We start from the raw sequence: 16,499 nt of genomic DNA, 5'->3' as shown, positions 1-16,499 counted from the left end.
TACTATCTGAAGCCAGCATTGGATCCATTTGCTTCTTGAGGCATCTTGCTTTCAAATACAGTGTTAAAGTGGCTTTCCTTTTTTTAAAAACTCTTGAATCAGTCAGTGGTTTTCTAATCTTTTTCTTTCAGTTATCTGGAAATCTATAATGAACGTGTGAGAGATCTTCTCAGACGGAAGTCATCAAAAACTAATAATTTACGAATACGAGAACATCCAAAAGAAGGGCCGTATGTTGAGGGTAAAAACACTTTCAGTGTTTTGCGCTGATATTTTATTACCGTTATATATTCTAAAATGTCATGTCTAATTGCACAGGGCATTTTTATATTTTAAAATATAAATGATGATGGATACAGTGCTTTCCTTTTGGTATAAAAGCATTAAAGGAGAAGAGCCTCTCATTTTGTATCCCCACTTGCTTTCCCAATTCTAAGATTATTATACAGTTTTTATCTGTAAATTTATAACACATTTTTAAATTATGTTGAGAGATGCAGTTGGTTTTAAGAATTTGTTGACTGTAATTTATGAATCTTTAATGTTTAGTCGGAAAGAACCTATTAGGATCTAATTGTCTTAATCTGCCCTCTGGCAGGGAAGTTTCATGTCTCTTGAGGGATTATGCTTCTGTTATTGTACTAAATACTTTAGTAAGATTGCATTTTTTATTCTTATTTTACTGTAAATGTCTAAAATTCTCTGTTGTTCACAGGAGGCCTCGTTCCTTTCTGTAAATGCTAAACAAGTGCTAAACAAGTATGACAATAAACACTGATTGTAGCAATACTTTGCAGTAGTGAGGGTAATTTGAATCTTTTTGTAAGAAGAAAATCAAGTGCATGTGTGAGCATACTGTAATACTGCTTTTCTTTAGATTTGTCTAAACATTTAGTGCAGAATTATACTGATGTAGAGGAACTTATGGACGCAGGAAATATAAACAGAACGACGGCTGCAACTGGAATGAATGATGTCAGTAGCAGGTCGCATGCCATTTTCACGATCAACTTCACTCAGGTAACACCCCCCCCGCCATCTTAGTATGTGTTTATATTCTATAAATCATATGATAATTAAAAAATAAGGTTATGAAATAAGTATGTATGGGTAGATAATGACTATGTTGTTGTCTTGTGATAGGGAAAGTTAGAAGCGTGAAAATACTGTTTTGAGAATTACAAACATGTTTATCAGTGATTATAATCTTGAAAATTTACAGTGTAATGCGATTACTTAAAATCATATTTAACGGATTTTTGAGGAGATAATTGTTGGGAGTTCAGGCTGAATAACAGTGATCAGTGCTGGTGTGTTTCATGATGCCGCTGCGACAGGAGTGGATAAGGAGCATGTTGTGTGACACTTCAGCCAGAGCTGAAGATGGGCTAACTTTTATGCTCTGATGTTATCCAAAGTTTACAGAAAAACCTGTCTCCATGGCCCAAATCGTAGAGTGTAGAAGTGTTTTCTCAGTTTTTTCTTGCTGACTCTTCATCTGTTACTGTTGGAAACCTGTATATATTCCTTGATTTACTGATGGAATAACGGAGAGGTGTAACATGTTTTCTCAGAGCATAGTGATTTTTTTGTTTGTATGTGGTAAACTCCTTTTGTAATGATCCCTGCTCTTCATCATTGTTTTTTGGGGGCTTTTTAAACAGTCCACAGATAACCTGCTAGATGAACAGAAGGTAGCATAGAGATGGTTCACTATACTGACAGAACTTTGCGTGTCTCTCCCCAAACACACACACACACACACAGAATCCCTTGCAGCTGTTCACCAATGATGAATTGCTCATCACAAAACTTTCAGAAGAGGATGAGAGACAGGTAGCAAAAGGTTTTTGCTCTACTGTTGTACTGCAAAAGTAGAAGGAAGTTTGAAACAGGGCAATCTGAGTTGACATGTGAATTAAGGTAAAAATTGGGAGAAAACATCAGTTAAAATCATAGAATAAAATTGCAATTGCTACTTGAACTTGCAGGCAGGGGAAGAAATTGAGTGTAAATGTGTCTATGTATGCTATAGCTTTAAATGTTGAGAGCCTAATAAAATTAATGCAGCACATATTCACTGTGCATAATGTAAATACCAATTTGCATTAGTCAGTGCATGTGCATAAATGGCTAGAAAGCTGAAAGCACTGTAATTTAAAGAAGTAAATACTTGCATGGGAGTTATGCAGCAATTAATGATCAAATGCCTTTTTGTGGCATCTCTAATACACCTGTTTCTGAAGCTCTACTATTGTAAACAAGTTAAATTCAGTCATGACATCAAAAAGACCGCTAAGTTGGATTCAGTAAAATTTCAGAATTTGGTAACTTAACACACTTTTATTTGTATTTTTTTCTGTAGGCCAAATTTGATTCTGAAATGCCTTGTGAGACTGTTAGCAAGATACACTTGGTAGATCTTGCTGGAAGTGAGAGAGCAGATGCTACTGGTGCCACAGGAGTTAGATTGAAGGAAGGAGGGAATATTAACAAATCTCTAGTTACCCTGGGAAATGTCATTTCTGCCTTAGGTAAGTCTCTGTTTTCTGTGCTTGTCTGTTTTGGGTTTTTAAAAATCATTAAATACCTTTCTGCTTATTTGCTTACACTTCTGTTCATTTTTGCTTACACAAATAGTGGCCTAACACATACCATTTTTGAAAATGAATAAAAATATGTAATTGCTATTTTTTTTTTCTACCTCCACATCACAGCTGATTTATCTCAGGATGCAACAAATCCTCTTTCAAAGAAGAAACAAGTATTTGTGCCTTACAGGGACTCCGTATTGACTTGGCTGTTAAAAGATAGCCTAGGAGGAAACTCTAAAACTATAATGATTGCCAGTAAGTGTTCTAAAATTACTTTTTTGCGTCCAGAACCGTTCATGCTTAATAGAAGTGGCTGTAAATAATGAGATTCCAGATGCTTTGTTAAGGCAGAACATTGTTTACATGTACTGATGATTTCTTTCTTTCTGAGTTTTCTAGTAATGCTCTGCCTTTACCTACACTCTGCTGAACATCTCTTCCAGCTGCAGAACTATGTGTTGTTTTTGTTGCATTAGTAGCAGAAATAACCTGGTCTATTTTTGAGATTCAGTGGGTAAGACTGTCATTTTTATTTAACCTACTTTTTGAATGCACACAGCATTTTAACTTTTTGTCTAAATTTATTTATGATCAGTCATTTTGCAAACTTTTCTTACAGTTTCCTTTTTACTCGTAGGAAGCTCTGTAAGGATTGGTTGGTTTAAAAACCTACATATGGCATATGTATTGCAGGTTTTTCAACAAATTGGAACGGGAGTTCCGTTCCCAAAAAACCCCAAGTGAAGCTGGGAGCATGTTTAAGGGGAGGGAAGGATTTTGGATGTTTGAGAAGTAAGATGTGAAGAGAAGAGCAGCTCTGAAATTTTTCTTGCTCTTTCTTGCTTAAATGAAATAGAGTCTAACCAATGCAGTCCTCTGTTGGGAATGGTAGGAGAGCAGAATTGAAGGAATAAAATGTATTGGATGAAATTCTGGTTCTTCAGTCACTTTGCTATAATCAATTTCTCTGGACAGCAGTTCCTCACTTGCATGCTTTAGGGGATGTTTTTGGAATCCATGCCACTTTCTTTCCTCATACTAGTACTAAAAGAGGATCTTGGACCGGACTTTGCTTTGTTTTTCTGGCTGTTTAAGTGACACTGTGCTGGCATCTTCTTGATGCTTTCTTTCAGTTACATGGTTGAGTAACTTGGGGGTTTTTTGACAGAGGAATTGGGAAGAAAAGTTTTAGAAACACATCGAGCTTTCACTGCCTATACTAATGATTACAGTGCACAGCTGCTTTTTCAGCTATTTCCTCATCTGTTAATGATGCTTCTACTTGGTAAAGCCCTGATGGCTGATCTTTTCTCCAGCAGTAACTCTGCTGGTAATGTGGCTGAATTGCGTAACAGAACCTGACGAGCTGTTCAGATATGTTGGGCCTGCCTTTTCTGTAACTAAACACAAAAAAAACAGGAAGATCATCTCAAACTGTAGGGAAGGTCTCTTACAAAAATACATCCAATTCTGATTTGTCAAAACATATTGTAACAGTTCCAGAAAGAGGATAATTGAACAGTGGAGAGGAAACAGCAGATAAATTAGGGAAGTGTTAGTGGGAGGTAGGGGAAGTATAGTCCATTGCCAAGTGCATCTCCTCTAATTCAAGGAGTCTTTACCACAAAAGGAATTTTTATTATTGTGGAGAGAATGAAGAAGGGCAGACTATTTTGTTTACTTAATTATTTTTACAGGTGTTTTCACTGTCTTATTCTCTGGGTCCCTTGTTCAGTTTGATTATTAAGATTTCTGGCCCCTCATAATTTCTGCATGGTGTTTTCTTCTGTGTTTTTGCTCATTTATTTGGAAGCAGTAATTGTCTTTTTAATTCAGAACATCTTGTATGTTGTTAGGAAAATTATATGAAGGATAGCATTAAAACTTTCATTGAAACTCCAATGTTTTTCCTGGTAAAGTTGCCTGTAAATATAATACTGGTTTCTCTTCATGCATCAGATAAGTAACAGTTCTGCATGCTGCCAGATGTCTGCAGCTCAGCAGAACAGCTAAGTTTGTAAATCATAGAAGCTCTTCTCTTGGTTTTCATGTCTGCTTTTGCTTGAGTGGTGTTTAATTTATCTTCAAATCTTGGACTGAACCTACTGTGTTTTTACTTAAAGTGACTTTTCTGTTCAATGATCTCGTTGATACTTACAGAATACTCGCCATTTTTACCTGCTGTTCATATAAAAAATTTGCAAGAAAGCCTGTAAAGTGTTCATACAGGACATTTATGCTTACCAGAGAAATGTAAATGTTAAATAGATTTGATAACAAGATTTCTTTACAATGCTTGATTGTTGGACCTGATTATTCTAACATTATTCTAATACAGTGTTTACTTAAGCAAAGTTATAGTGACGTGAAAGCAGTGGAGCTGGGTGAAGAATTGAAACAAATTATAGCCATACTGGTTAATCGCATGTTTCTGTCTCCTCATCCACGTTAAGTTCATCTGACTTTTAAAATATAAATTAACTTTACCAAATGAAACATATGGTGCTAGATAAACAGTTTCTGATTTCATCTCCTTAGCTATTTCACCTGCTGATGTAAATTATGGAGAAACTTTAAGTACACTTCGCTATGCAAATAGAGCCAAAAACATCATCAACAAGCCTACTATTAATGAGGATCCTAATGTCAAACTGATCCGTGAGCTGAGAGCTGAAATAGCCCGATTAAAAGCCCTGCTTGCTCAAGGGAACCAGGTTAGCTTTACCTGAAATTTGTGTGTAATTTTCCTTGAGTTATAACATCTATTTCTAGAATGTAATGAGATAATTATCTTTCATTATATTGATTTGAGTAAACAAGTTCTACAAGGCTATGAATGAATATTTTCTGGTTGAATCAGTTTCCATACGGACAGTGGAGTACCTCTTTTAACAGAAGGGGGGAAAATTTGTCATCCTAAAGCTTTTTGCTTTCTCTTAATATAATCAAAGCTTGATTGCAGTGTGCTGTGGAACAGGTAGTCACCACAGCATCAGGAGAGTGAGAAGCAACATGTTTCCTGGGTCTAGCCTGATAGACTGAAGAGGTACTTTAGTATCTTAAAAGAAGTAGAAGGTATAAAGTGTTTAAGATGCATAAATATAAAAATGTAGGGGTATGGATGAGTTTGAAAAATACATTTTATTTGTGTTTGGCTGCACAGTTCATTAGAAAGCATGTAACATGCTAAATATGTACAAGTATCTTCAGTAGTGGTGTAAGAAAACATGTGTCATGTTATACTTCCGTTTTGCACAATTCTTTCTTGTTCTCCTATCAGTATTGGCCACTATGAAGATTTGCAGTTAGGCTTAATTTCTCTTCTATTTCCAGGATGGTGAAACCAAGCTAACAATAAAGAATAGGCAATTGGCTCAGGCCAGTTGTCTCTTCTAAATGATATCACTTGGGACTGCTATATTTCGTATTTGACCAAATAGAATTTGGAAGTATCTGAAATTCTGATTTATTTCTAGAACTATCTGTTTGTATTTTAGATGGGCTGTGCAGTGTGAAATGCCAGTTCCAAGCTGTAAAAGAGTGGAGATATCACAAAATAAAGCTCGTTTAGTTGTAGGATGTGTGGGAGACAATAGAGAACTTGCCTAACTTAATTGAATTTGTGATGGTTGCTAAGACAGCAGGTGGTGTTACGTTTATGCTACAGAATATGAATCCCTGTGTAATTTCTTTTGTGGTTTCCCTTTATATTCCCAGAATACTGTAGATCACTGAAGATACTGGTTAGCAAAATATAGTGCTGGATTCAGTGTAGGTCACATAACAAGTATTACTTGTGCGTGTTGTGTAGTAGTTTTCCTTTTCGAAGGCCACTTACTTTAGTATATATTTGTTAAAGGTAAGCGGTATACATATGTATTATAGCAAAATGGTTAAATATTGATGCATGATAAATTTTCATGTTTAACAGAAGTATAAAAATAGATGTATCAGGAATTACCTGTTACAAACTTATGTCTTGTTTCAATGTCTGCATGAGTGTGACCATGTGTATACTTAGTGAATGAAAATAGTACTCTCAAACCAATGGTCTGTATTTGAAATATCTGCTTTGACAAGATTTTGGTTACTCTGTTTACAGTATTTCAAACTAAAATGATGTATATTGGAGTTTAAAATGCCTCTTGCTAAATAATCATAAAAGTTGAACAATTTCACTTCTTCCATTTGAATCCACTGGAAATTGTTACTATTTTTTCTTCCTTTTTTAAAATTGATGAGGTTACTTTTTATGATTTTAGATCGCGCTTTTGGATTCTCCAACAGCTTTAAGTATGGAAGAAAAGCTTCAGCAGAATGAAGCAAGGGTGAGTTATAATTTCATAAAACGTTTTTTAAACCAAAAAAAGGAAAGGAGGGGGGATCTGGATGCAAGAGTGTTGTTAATTTTCAGGATTTTTTTTTTGATACACAACTAAATTTTCTCCCACCTTGGAAAAAAAAGCTTGGTGCCTTTTTTTTTTAAAAAAAAACCCTATGCGTGAATTTGTGTTATGCGAGATAACATTATAACGAAGAGCAAAGTGTATCTTAAGTGTTTATATAGCAGTTCTATTTAATGAAAGTATTTGTTCCCAGGCCAGCTTGCCTTACTAAAAAAGTATGTTTGTAAATAAAGATGGAAAACCCACTAAATCAGACTAATTAGTAACCAGTAATCACAGTAACAAAGCATTTGGTGTGTAGAGAATACAGTAAAAGATTTATGGGGAAAATCGTCAGCTCTCTATGTTTTCACGTAATTAATAACATGTTGTGGGGTAGATTTTAAGAAAATTTCAGTCTTTAAATCTGGTATGTACAAATATGTTCAGTACCTAATTAGCTGTCCTTTTTGGGGAGGGTCTAAGATCTAGATGTACTTCATAGTGTGCCTCACACCAAGTTGTTTTAATAATCCAGCCCAGTGTGGAGGCTGGGAAATGCTTGCAGACCATTTAGGTATACTTGTAGGGTCTGAAAGAATATAGTTGTAATGATACTCTCATTTCTCTAATTTGCAATCTTTCACTCTTTATTCTATCATTCTATATTAATTCTTTTCTATATACTTGCCTGTTTTTAAAGCTACTGCAAACTGTTTTAAAAAAATAGTATTACTCAGACTTTGGAAAAGGAAAGTATTTGGAATCATTCAGCTACATGGCAATAGATTTTTAGTTCTGAACATTGTCAACAAGATGCCAATCAAATGTAGATACGATGCTGTTAAAAAATAGGGGCTTCTTAGCTGGTTTAAATTGTAAGGTTTACACTGGTGCTGCTTAGACCTTTACAGTTAGAGAATGAATGCATTGCTTTGAGAATCCTGTTTTGACCTAAGTAATTGGTACAGCATCTGTCTGAACTTTTCAGGATTCCCATTGGTAATACCAGTTTAAAAACATTTTGAAATACTTTTCAATTAAATGATACTTTAAAAATAAACTTCACATCAAAAATGGATGAAATATGTGTATTATGTAGACCATATCTGCAAAGTAGACTCCAGGCTTCTCCGTAAGCCAAATTTCTGCTAGGAACACATTTTGTAACTCTATAATATATGCAAGAATCCTTACTGTGTTGTATTCAATAATTAAAGTAGGACCTGCATAACGTTAGTATGAGTCTTCAGTTGCAAATTATTTTTTTTCGTATTCATTAGATTTTAAAATTTTTTTTAGCTGAATCAGAGATGAATGATAATATTGTTAGTATGTGTAGTATGCTGTTATTTTTGTGCACAAACGTAAAGTTTTTATCTAAGAGTAGCTGAGTAATACAAACTGCTGACTACATGCCAATTAGAGTATCTTATGCTCTGACAGTAATCACTGCTTGTCCTGCTCAGAAGCATTGGCCTCTCTTATGGGGAGTATATTGAGCATATTTGACTATCTTTTATTAGCCTCATTAGAAGGTTATGTGATTACTATTCATGGTAATTACAAGAGACATAATTACTGAAAATTCTGAGTAGATATTGCAGTGGTTATAGTTTTTTTTAAGAATTGAGCGAGTGCAGTGATTAATTTGTTTATACAGATCTAAAGACTTTATCACTGTATTTAAATCATTGGACAAATATATGGTAGCTTTCTGTAATGGGTTGATTTGTCCTTGTATGAGAACAATGTTTAAATGATTTCTGAAGAATAGAAATTATTCTGGTATGGTGAATAGACTTCTTATGGACCTTCTCTGTGTTTTTCTTTAATCTTTTCAGTGATTTCTTGTTTTAACATTCTGATTAGCAGCACTAGGACTGATATGACGCATTGGAAGATGTATTTACTTTTCTCTGTTGAAAGCTTGAGGTACAGGTAGAGCTGAGAGAAGCTTCTTTGGTTCCCATTGATTAATTTGCAGCTGGTCTGCTGGGACAGTAGGCTGCAGGTAGCAAACATGAAGATGTTTGGAGGAACTGCACTGCTGACCTTTTATTTTTTTTGTACAGTGATTTTATATGTAAAGTAATACAGGGATGCAGCTGGGTTTTTTTGTGATGTTTCTTTTTTCAGCTTTCTGCAGTTGAAGTGAATTCAAATAATAGAAGATTGTGTATGTTTTTAAAAAATGTGTATTTAATTCCTGCACAAAAATCTGATGATTTAAAAAATGAAAGTGTGTGTGTGTATATATATTCTATTTAATGTGGTTATGATTGCAAGTCATCCAGAGCTTTGAGGTGGATCTGCCTGAAGCACCCTCTGTGCAGTGCCGTCTAAAGAGTCTGAAAGACTCTGAAATGAAAAGAGCCTTTTCTGATGTGGAGGCTATGAAAGTTAACTTATGATATGGACAACTAGATGAGTAGGACAAGTGGGACAAAACCTAAGTGTTCATACCCAGTGCTCTCGTTGTCTGTAATGCCTTTGCAAGTAGCTTCTTACTAATTTGCGGATTTCAACCAAGTGTGTGATTTCTAAGGTGCAGCAAACTTTGCTCTGATTCTCTCCTGAAGACTGCCTGTCTGCTTCTTCCTCTGCATGCCATTCTCTGGAGGGTATTTTAGCCTCAACATCACAGAATCACAGAATGGTAGGGGTTGGAAGGGACCTATGTGTGTCATCTAGTCCAACCCCCCTGCCGAAGCAGGGTCGCCTACAGCAGGTTGCACAGGACCTTGTCCAGGTGGGTCTTGAATATCTCCAGAGAAGGAGACTCCACAACCTCCCTGGGCAGCCTGTTCCAGTGCTCCATCACCCTCAGAGTGAAGAAGTTCTTCCTCATGTTCAGACGGAACTTCCTCTGCTTCGGTTTGTGCCCATTGCCCCTTGTCCTGTCACTGGGCACCACTGAAAAGAGTTTGGCCCCATCCTCTTGACACCCACCCTTGAGATATTTATAGGCATTTCTAAGGTCCCCTCTCAGCCTTCTCTTCCTCAGGCTAAACAAGCCCAGCTCCCTCAGCCTTTCCTCGTAGGAGAGATGCTCCAGCCCCCTGGTCATCCTCGTAGCCCTCCACTGGACTCTCTCCAGTAGCTCCTCATCTTTCTTGAAGTGGGGAGCCCAGAACTGGATGCAGTACTCCAGATGGGGCCTCACCAGGTCAGAGTCGGGGGAAGGAGAAACTCCCTTGACCTACTGGCCACACTCCTCCTAATGCATCCCAGAATGCCATTGGCCTTCTTGGCAGCCAGGGCACACTGCTGGCTCACAGTGAACCTGTCGTCCACCAGGACACCCAGGTCCCTCTCCACAGAGCTGCTCTCCAGCAGGTCCACCCCAAGCCTGTACTGGTGCATTGGGTTATTCCTCCACAGGAGCAGGAACCTGCACTTGCCCTTATTGAACTTCATCAGGTTCCTCTGCACCCAACTCTCCAGCCTGTCCAGGTCATGCAGAATGGCAGCACAGCCTTCTGGTGTATCTGCCACACCTCCCAGTTTGGTGTCATCAGCAAGCTTTCTGAGGGTACATTCTAACTCTTCATCCAGGTCATTGATGAAGAAGTTAAACAAGACTGGGCCAAGTACTGACCCCTGGGGAACACCACTAGTTACCGGCCTCCAACTAGACTCAGCGCCGCTGATAACACCCCTCTGAGTTCTGCCATTCAACCAGTTCTCAATCCACCACACTGACCGCTCATCCAGCCCACACTTCCTGAGCTTCCCTGGGAGGATGTTATGGGAAGCTGTGTTGAAAGCCTTGCTGAAGTCTAGGTAGACATGCCTACCTGCGCTGTAGGAAAGGAGCTGTCGTCTTGTTACAGCTGAGGGATCAACCTGTGGCAGCAGACTTTGTAGAACTGATGAAGCACTTAATGGGATTATTCCATTTCTTTGAAAATCCCTGCCATTATTTTAAGTGACTATCCCTGTCCTTCGTTTCATTTTGTACTATAAATAAGAATTTTGTGATTTTCCTTTTCGAGAGAGAGAAATTGTAGGTATGACCATTTACTGTGGGAGCAACAGCGGTCTTCTAGATGTTTAAGTATTAAACTTCACAAAGAATTGCACAAATGCTTAGTACTTCTCTGGGAATGCCTTATCAAGGACTTCAGAAGAGATATGATTATTTCCAATATTTGTTTTGTTTTGTAGGTACAAGAACTAACCAAAGAGTGGACAAACAAGTGGAATGAAACTCAGGATATTCTGAAAGTAAGGAAAACAAATTTTCAACTTGGCATTTGAACTAGCCTTAAGATTTTTTTTTTTTTTTCAAAAAAAATTCCTGTTCTGAGTCACCTTTTTTTAATAACACAAAATTTTCTACGTCTTATTTTGGCTTATTCCAAAGAATTGGTTTTTGAGAGGTTTTAATAGTAAATATTCAGGCAAAGTTGGGTTTTTTTTAATAGGATGTTAAATAATTAAAAATGACTACAACTCTTTCTTTTTTTCACCATAGTGTCATCAGTGCAAAACAGCTTATGTCTTGCAAATCTTTCAAATACTGCATGTTTTTCTGAGTTGCAAGTGAAAAAAAACTGGGACAAGCACAAGTGGATCCCTCATGCCCTTGGTGTTTGTGTTGTATCAAGATGACCTATGAATAATCACATTCTTTGTTACATTAGGTATCTCAATGAATGTGGTGCATAGTGGATAGATCTTGCATTGGCCTGCAGATTCACGTTTTGGTCAGAAATTGCTTGTGAACTTGAAAAATGACATTCAGTGCGATTTCTGCAGTTAAATCTCCTCCAGTAGATCTTCATCACACCAAACAAATGCTTCTGACCCAAGTATGCTCTGGATTCCCAAGCACAGGGATTTTTGCAGCTGGTTCATATAAGCTGGCTTGCATTGTGCACTTTGTATGACTTCACGCTACTTCAGGAGCAGTTAAATCCACGCAGTGCGCTCTTGTGTTTTGTAGATTTAGTACAGATAGAAGGGGGCAGCTTGGTGATTTTCCATGCTGTGTTTTTTGCATGATGTAGACTGAGGCTTTTGTGTTCTCTGCATGTGTCTGTGCTTTCCTGCTGTTCAGTTGTACTGGTAACATTTCATGCTGGCATTTGGCTCATGATTAAGATGATATTTTGAAGGCTACTTTATGATTCCATATACACATACAAGCACACCTGTGTGCATGCACACACGTGGGGTAGTAATTTCTGCAATTTCTTTTCCATAACATAGATTAACATTTTTTTGCCAATTTTTTTAAATATTCTGTTAAATAAAAATTTTGAAAACAATGCTTAAGCTTTCGTGACTTGCTGTATATGCTGAACATAAACTTGTTTAGAGAGCAATTCAAGCGAGCATTTAGAAGTAATTTTTTAATTCTCTGTATCACTGATCTGAAACTTGATTTTTGTAGTTGATTTTTGCTATGTATCACTTTTTGTTTCCATTTTTTTTTTTAAGTTCATCACTGTGTCTTTTATCTGACTTCCAAATAATTTGGATGGTTTCATGCTTATAAAAAAAGCAGAAATAGCATAGAGAATAGAGCAGGGTTGGTAACTGCCTAGCAGATGGCATGACAGAATGGACTGTTTAACGTTTGTCCAGATGCTGAACTGAAAATTGCTATTTGCATGTTCTTCAGAGATGTTTTGTGTCCAATTTTACATTATTTCTGTATTATTTTGTTACTTTGAAGCATCTAGATGTACATAGAACTTTATTAATCCTCTGTTTACTCAGGTCTGGATTGGGGAGTTCTTTGTCATGTGGAGAATTTGTGAATTTTGGTCAATTGTGAATGTGAACATGATGTAGCATATGGGAAGTCTTTAAAGTTTAGTATTGGAAATGCATGGATTCTTCCACAGAAATTACAGAATTGGACGAGGAGTGAACTGAACAATTCGTATTAACAAGGGAAAGCTGCATTTGATAAATAGCTAAATATAAAAGACTTAAAAACACTTCATTGGTCTACATTTATTTGCATTTCCAGATAATTTTTAAACCATAGTTGCTGAATAGTATTTATACACTTTTATTTCGGTTCTTCTGCCTGTAAGGCTGGGCATACATCACCATTTTCCTGTTTTATACTATTTTATTACTTCCTATTAACCTTGACTTGCTTGACTGCTTTCTCTCTTCTCACTTGCTTTGTGTTCTACCTCAGTACTTTACCCTCCAAAGAACATTTGTTTTCTTCATTCTGTCATGTCGTTGTTTTAACATACTCAGTCCTCCGGTGAAAACTGCACACAGTTAACACCTGCTACTTTCACATAAAATTCTTGTGTCTACTAAATCCACCTTTGATGGCTGCAGAGTACAGAAGCTGTGCAGCTGTGCAAGCTCTTGGGTTCCTGAAGGACAAACTACAGAACTTCTTAAAAGCACTTACCACATCACAAGTAATGGTAGTAGTTCATTAGTCATGGCATGCACTTCTTGTCCAAAAATCTGTAGTTGTGACACTTCCCTGTTCAGTGCCTTCGGCAACCAATAAAATCGTGCGGGTTTTGTGCCTATTCCATAGTAAGATTGCTAGAACATTAGGAACCTGATGTGTAATGTAGTTGTCCTAGATTACTAATGAATAGCTTGGGTTTTGTGTTTATATATGTATATGTTTTATATATATAAATTTGTGATGAACAATAAACCATAGGTTGATATTTGTATCATGTTCGTTATTTTACCATTGGTTAAGTTGGGTATTGGAAAGTTGCATGTTACAAAGTTTTTACAAGAGACACCAATGTAGGCTTTGATCCTGCCTTTAAAAAGTACCTGTGACTTCTTCAGACTTCTGGACACACGCCTTTGAAACACAGGTCCTAAAATGGTTGTGCTTACAGGTTGAATGAAAAAAGAGAGTTACAGGAATGGTGTGCATTTATATATAGAACGATATATGCATGATACTGTATTTAAACTGTACATTTTCAGCTTTGGCAGATGTGTTTATTTGTGTGTTTGGCAGGAATAACACTTGTTTCTAAAGATTTTTCACATTTCAGTGAGTCATTTTTGTTAAAGTGTTGCTAGTTAGACGTGTTGGTGTTGCATTTTGGTTAGAATGTCTGTTGTTGGCTGTGTTAGAAGCATAACTGTACTTTTAATGGGAGACTTAAATCTGTACTTTTTCATTGGAACAAAGTTCATTTGATATTTAGTGACTTGTATTTGTCATCTGTATTAGACAACACTCATTGTGTGCTTCCAGTTTCTGTTTCCTTTCTACAAACTGTGTCATCTTGACTTTTTAAGGAAGAGGCTTAAAAATGACTGCAAAATTAAAATAGGATAGCATATCCGTGGAGCTGGCAGAAGTAATTTAGGTCAGATGCTACTGCTGAATTTGTTTTCTTTTAGAAAATTTGGTAGAATAAATAGAATCACAGCTCTGTTCCTAGGGACGTTTGCTTTTTCAACAATTGTTTGCCCTCCAACAATTACGTAATATACGTATATTTATCAAACTGAATTCATATGGAGAGCAAAAATGCACATTTGAATTAAATAGTCTCTTATTAACATATTATGCTTAATAGGATTCCCTTCAGCTGGCTTGTGAATGTTGTGCAGAAGACAAGATACTAAGAAAGTTTTAAAAGTGCTGATGTGAATTGTTCTCATCTGTCTCAGTCAGAAATCACACAATAAATGATAATAGCTTCTCTAGAAACCTGTTTAAATGTGGTTTTGTTTTCTTGCACTAGATGTCACTGCAGATGCAAAAATCAGATTTTTCTGCATGCTTAATTCATATTTAATTCAGATATTTTAAGGCAAAATGATGTGCCGTATCTTGACTGTCATTGCTGTTTAATCTACTAAAATAAGTTTGTGAGAATGCCAAACCATTGGTTTAGGAGCAAGTCCCAAAGAACCTGAGTCATTGTTTTGACAGAAGTGCTTCTGAACAACAGTTCACAGGTGGGATGCAATGTAAAGTCATTATTTACAGTAAAATTATTGCAGTTATTTGTCAGTACATTTTTCAACTCTCTTTTTCAGGTTACTGTATATCTAGAATGTTTAACAAATTACCTAAGCCTTTAAACAGTATTTATTTTCTTAACTTCGTTATATCTCTGATATTTTAGGGATGTAAAAGAACAGTTTCTGGGAGAGATAGTATCTTTTATTTGACTAGGTGATATCACTGAGAAAGCAAACAGGCTCTTGGATGTATAGATCTTTCACCAGGCTACTTCTGCTATTTGCTTTCTCTTTTAATGGATCTTGCAGTTGAAAAGCCAGTAGCAATGATATGCAGTTTCCATTTACAACTGTTTCTTTTAACATTTTTCTCCTCATTAATCACTTCTGTAGATTTATAATTGAACTTCAGTACATCATATTTTAATAAGTTATTTTTTCCATCTTCTTTTGAGAAAGTTGTCTGGCAACAAGGGAATGTTTACTGTTCTCAATCCTGGTACAGTATTTACCCACAACTGGCCTCCTGAGTGATGACAATTAATACCTAGTTTAGCTCTTGGTTTTGTTAGGGTTTGTTTCTTTATACCTGGCCTTGTGCATTGTTTATTTATTTTGCAAGCGTAGCAGTTACTCGCAGTGGTTGTAGTCTATAAAATCATCTATTCTGGTTGTGAGATTTAAAGTTGGGATAAATTGTCATTACTAAGTGTTACATAGCTTCCCTCCTCCAAAGCCTCTACAGATGGAATTTTTGTTCTTTGGGGGTTGGTTCAGCAGCTGGGATGTGAAAGCATAGCATTATATCTCTCGCTGCCTCCGTTTTTTTGTTTTGGTCATGAAAATAAAATGAATGTGTTTACATCCCAGGATCTTTATACTGTTGGCCAGCACACAGATTTCTGCTTTGGAATTTGAGTTTGGACAGAGGTCATCCAAATGTGACTTGTTTTACCTTAAATAGACATTGTTTTTTCATACTGTATTACTGAACAGATGCCATTATTAAATTATGATTATTACCTTAACTGATCATCCCCCTTGCTTCAGTCTGGTAAGTATGCCTAGGTCAATGCAGACTGAGAAGAGAGAAAACACAGCAGAGAGAATTTTCTATTCAAGGAAACAAACAGAAACTTTTAAAGGGGTTGTGTAGTTGTCCTGAGATACACATTACTTTTTATTCAGGAGAGCAGCTCTCATTGCTCTTCACTCACCAGTGATTTTTTTCAGTGCTTTATGCACTCTCAGCATTGGTTTGCTGTTGTCAGAGGAATTAAAAATACTAAATTTGGAACTGGTGCTACTGATCTACTGTAGCTTGTTTCCTAATAGAAGCACTATTGAAAGGGTCTCAGCCACCTGGGGAATGCTGAGTGCAGCAGTCAGAAGTGGATTTCAAAAGAAATAGTTGTCTGATTTCAAGTCTGTCTCTACCAGCTGTGTTCATCTTATTAAGAAACCTCCCTTCTCTCTTGCAGCCTCTTTAGCTGCTTATGATGCCTCTGTGGTGGTCTGACCACTTCTAACTTTCAGTTTGTGCTAGAAGGTCGCAATCAAATGCCTAATGCTACATATTGTTTTT

The 16,499-nt window shown here is 36.6% G+C and overlaps 1 protein-coding gene across 5 annotated transcripts in view; it reads left to right on the top strand.

Moving 5' to 3' along the window:
* Positions 1–16,499, top strand: part of LOC104334297 (kinesin-like protein KIF16B) — a 156,337-nt gene that overhangs the window by 30,280 nt on the left and 109,558 nt on the right. For all 5 annotated transcript variants that reach the window (XM_075413515.1, XM_075413513.1, XM_075413514.1 and 2 more), the window contains exons 6-12: positions 132–241; positions 878–1,020; positions 2,366–2,534; positions 2,718–2,849; positions 5,133–5,308; positions 6,857–6,922; positions 11,150–11,209. In XM_075413515.1, the coding sequence (XP_075269630.1) occupies positions 132–241; positions 878–1,020; positions 2,366–2,534; positions 2,718–2,849; positions 5,133–5,308; positions 6,857–6,922; positions 11,150–11,209 (856 nt within the window). The remainder of the gene's footprint in view (positions 1–131; positions 242–877; positions 1,021–2,365; positions 2,535–2,717; positions 2,850–5,132; positions 5,309–6,856; positions 6,923–11,149; positions 11,210–16,499) is intronic.

The sequence above is a fragment of the Opisthocomus hoazin genome, chromosome 2 (genome assembly GCF_030867145.1).
Source record: "Opisthocomus hoazin isolate bOpiHoa1 chromosome 2, bOpiHoa1.hap1, whole genome shotgun sequence".
Classification (NCBI taxonomy): domain Eukaryota; kingdom Metazoa; phylum Chordata; class Aves; order Opisthocomiformes; family Opisthocomidae; genus Opisthocomus; species Opisthocomus hoazin.
The sequence above is the reverse complement of the archived record's forward strand: the minus strand, read 5'-3'. Positions and strand labels throughout refer to the sequence as shown.